At 42.9% G+C, this 2,523-nt stretch overlaps 1 protein-coding gene across 1 annotated transcript; it reads left to right on the top strand.

The window, feature by feature from the left end:
• Positions 1-661: 661 nt before the first annotated feature.
• PPTG_13757 (hypothetical protein) lies at positions 662-1,084 on the top strand (the record flags this gene model as incomplete). The annotated part of the gene is made up of 1 exon (XM_008910148.1): positions 662-1,084. The coding sequence occupies one exon, from the start codon at positions 662-664 to the stop codon at positions 992-994; it is 333 nt and encodes a 110-aa protein (XP_008908396.1). The 3' UTR covers positions 995-1,084.
• Positions 1,085-2,523: the final 1,439 nt, after the last annotated feature.

The following is a 2,523-nucleotide window of genomic DNA, read 5'->3' as shown; positions in this document are numbered from 1 at the left end:
CCACACATCGCTTCTTCAGACAACTTTGTGAAGGCCGCCAGTCACAAAGTATTTTTACACATTTGCAAAGTATTGGGAGCAAGATGCATGGAATAAGGTATTCCGTACAAAACATTCACACATTATTGCATCGATATTACTTTGTTCAACCTCTGTGATCCTCAACTTATATATTCGAATCTGAAAGAAGAAAATTCGTGCGGAATGTTGCGCTCCGTGCTTTTGGTTGCTTAACCTTTAATGCTGAAAGTGAAGCTACTATCTTACAACGGCGTACTTAAAGCGGACTACGTAATCGAATGCCAGAACGAATCCTCCCGGTTACTGTCCTGCTCCGGGATTCATGCAGCAGCACTACACCACCACAACGCGACAATTTACATAGTGCTAGGCGATGGTCCAGACAGCAACGTTGCCAGGATTCAGTATACTATATAAAGTAAAGTATCTGATTTAGGAGGGTTTTGCAATGCTTACGCTCGCACTAGGAAACGTGTTTGTCAGTGTTGAAATTACGGTAAACGTTGTCACACTGTTCGGCCAATGCTATGGTCAGTGCTGGGGGCGCTGTTCGTATAAAGTACACCAACCGGCAGTCATTTCTCGTATTCCTTCCAAGACCACAAGACCCTTCCTTCCACCGGAAACCCTCTCTACAATCATGCGCAGTATATTCTACATTGCTCTTGCCTTTGCGATCTTAGCTCGCAGCGTCGTCTCCGCAGCGTTCCCTGATTATGACGACTCTCGGCTCGTGTTGAAGACATCTCCTGACTCTGTGACAAACGCCAAGAGATCCCTTCGGGTCGCGGGCCAAGAAGTTGTCCAGAGCAATTATGACGGGGTCCGTGGGATCATTAAAGCTGTATCTCAGAGTGTCAACAAAGTCACTGCTCCGATACCGAATATTAAATTGCAAGCATTGCTCGAGAAGGCCAAGGTAGCCAAAGCTCTCAAGAACGCGGGTAAAAAGGTGACAGGTGGTAAACTGTAAGGCCTCAGATGCAGAGAGAGTCTGTGGTTACCCTTTTATCAGTTGCGAAAAGTGATGTAAGTGTTCATTCAGCAGAAACACACTTAATGATACGAGAACACTCTGGACAACGATTTAGTACCGTTGAATCTTGATCGTGAGGACATTTTTACCGCATTGTCTATAATTCCTAACCCATACTACTTGTGTACAGTGTAGAATATTTCCCGGTGCAGTCTATCAATCGTACTACTAGTAGCACTGAAGCTTTTTATGTACTCTAGATCTTTGTGGGGGCGAGCATTACCGAGTAAAGAACAAGGAGAGAGCACCACTGTTTTTGGTGTGACTAACCGAGAATATTAGGTCTTACTTACTCATGCTTCCTGCCTTCGCAGCTTTCTATCTGGATATATCCCCATTTGCTCGATACAAATTTGGATACCAAGTACAAAATGCACAGAAAAAACAATCTCCAGAATAAGCAATAAGGCCCCTGAAGCATTCTTAAACCCATTTTTTATCTGATAGTATTCTCTGGAATCAGACTCAGAGTTTTACCAGGGATCTAAATCACTGGTTTGGTTTATCTCATAGGTAAATCTTGTCAATTCTGGTTCGTCGTTTTGGATAGCTGTGCGCGGGACTTGCTACAAATTTTAAGTGGAACGATTGATGTTGTCAACAGTACATAAATCTTATAGCCTTCCCAAAGCGATTTGACATGTGAATGTTGTCTCTGAGGCACGACTTTGTTTACTTCAGAGTCTAGGAGCGACCCGTCAATGATATGATTGCTTTAGCAATATCCTCGTTAATCAGATAGCGTAGATATCAAACACACACAAAACGTTATATTTTTTTCATGTGGAATGCTCTTTCTCTCATGTAAGCTCTCTGTGTGTAAGGGCAACGTTGAAGGGGTCGCATGTCACGGAATCATCAAGATGTAGGCTGAAATCGACGCTGGAAATGCTTCTTCAAGTACAAATGCGCAATTAATGCCTTGAACACCGCAATTGCTAGCGGATTGAACACGGCATCGATTCGCTGTTGGCAGTGCAGTTTGAATGCGTGTTCAAGTTGAAAACTACGTTCAAGTTGCACATTCAGCACTACATCTTTGTACAGGAGCGACTGAGTGGATAGCTCTAACTAGCTTTTGCGCAGCCTAGTTAGCGAGCGTCTAAATTCATTAAAATCTCATTTTTACCTGCTAACTAGCAAATCAACTGACAGAATACTGCGAAGGCATCTTGCCTGAGTCCGTCAGTAACCCGACATCTGCTAAGTGCTACCATATCATAGTGTGACGACGCTATTGTGACATCGCACCGTGAAAAATGCCAACACTTATTCGGATTTCCCTTGTCCGACCATTTCCGTCTAACAATGCTTCTACAATTAACCACCTGATAAAATTAGGTACATAGTAGCAAATTAAAACAAATGAACAAAAGAAGAAGAAATAACACGGATAAACGACCCAGCCAAGAAAATGAAACATCATTAATGTCTTTACTGAAGCTCGCACACATCTGTAGTGTTCA

This window comes from Phytophthora parasitica (assembly GCF_000247585.1).
Source record: "Phytophthora parasitica INRA-310 unplaced genomic scaffold supercont2.36, whole genome shotgun sequence".
Lineage (NCBI taxonomy): Eukaryota > Oomycota > Peronosporomycetes > Peronosporales > Peronosporaceae > Phytophthora > Phytophthora nicotianae.
Note: the sequence above shows the minus strand (reverse complement) of the source record. Positions and strands in the feature narration are given on the sequence as shown.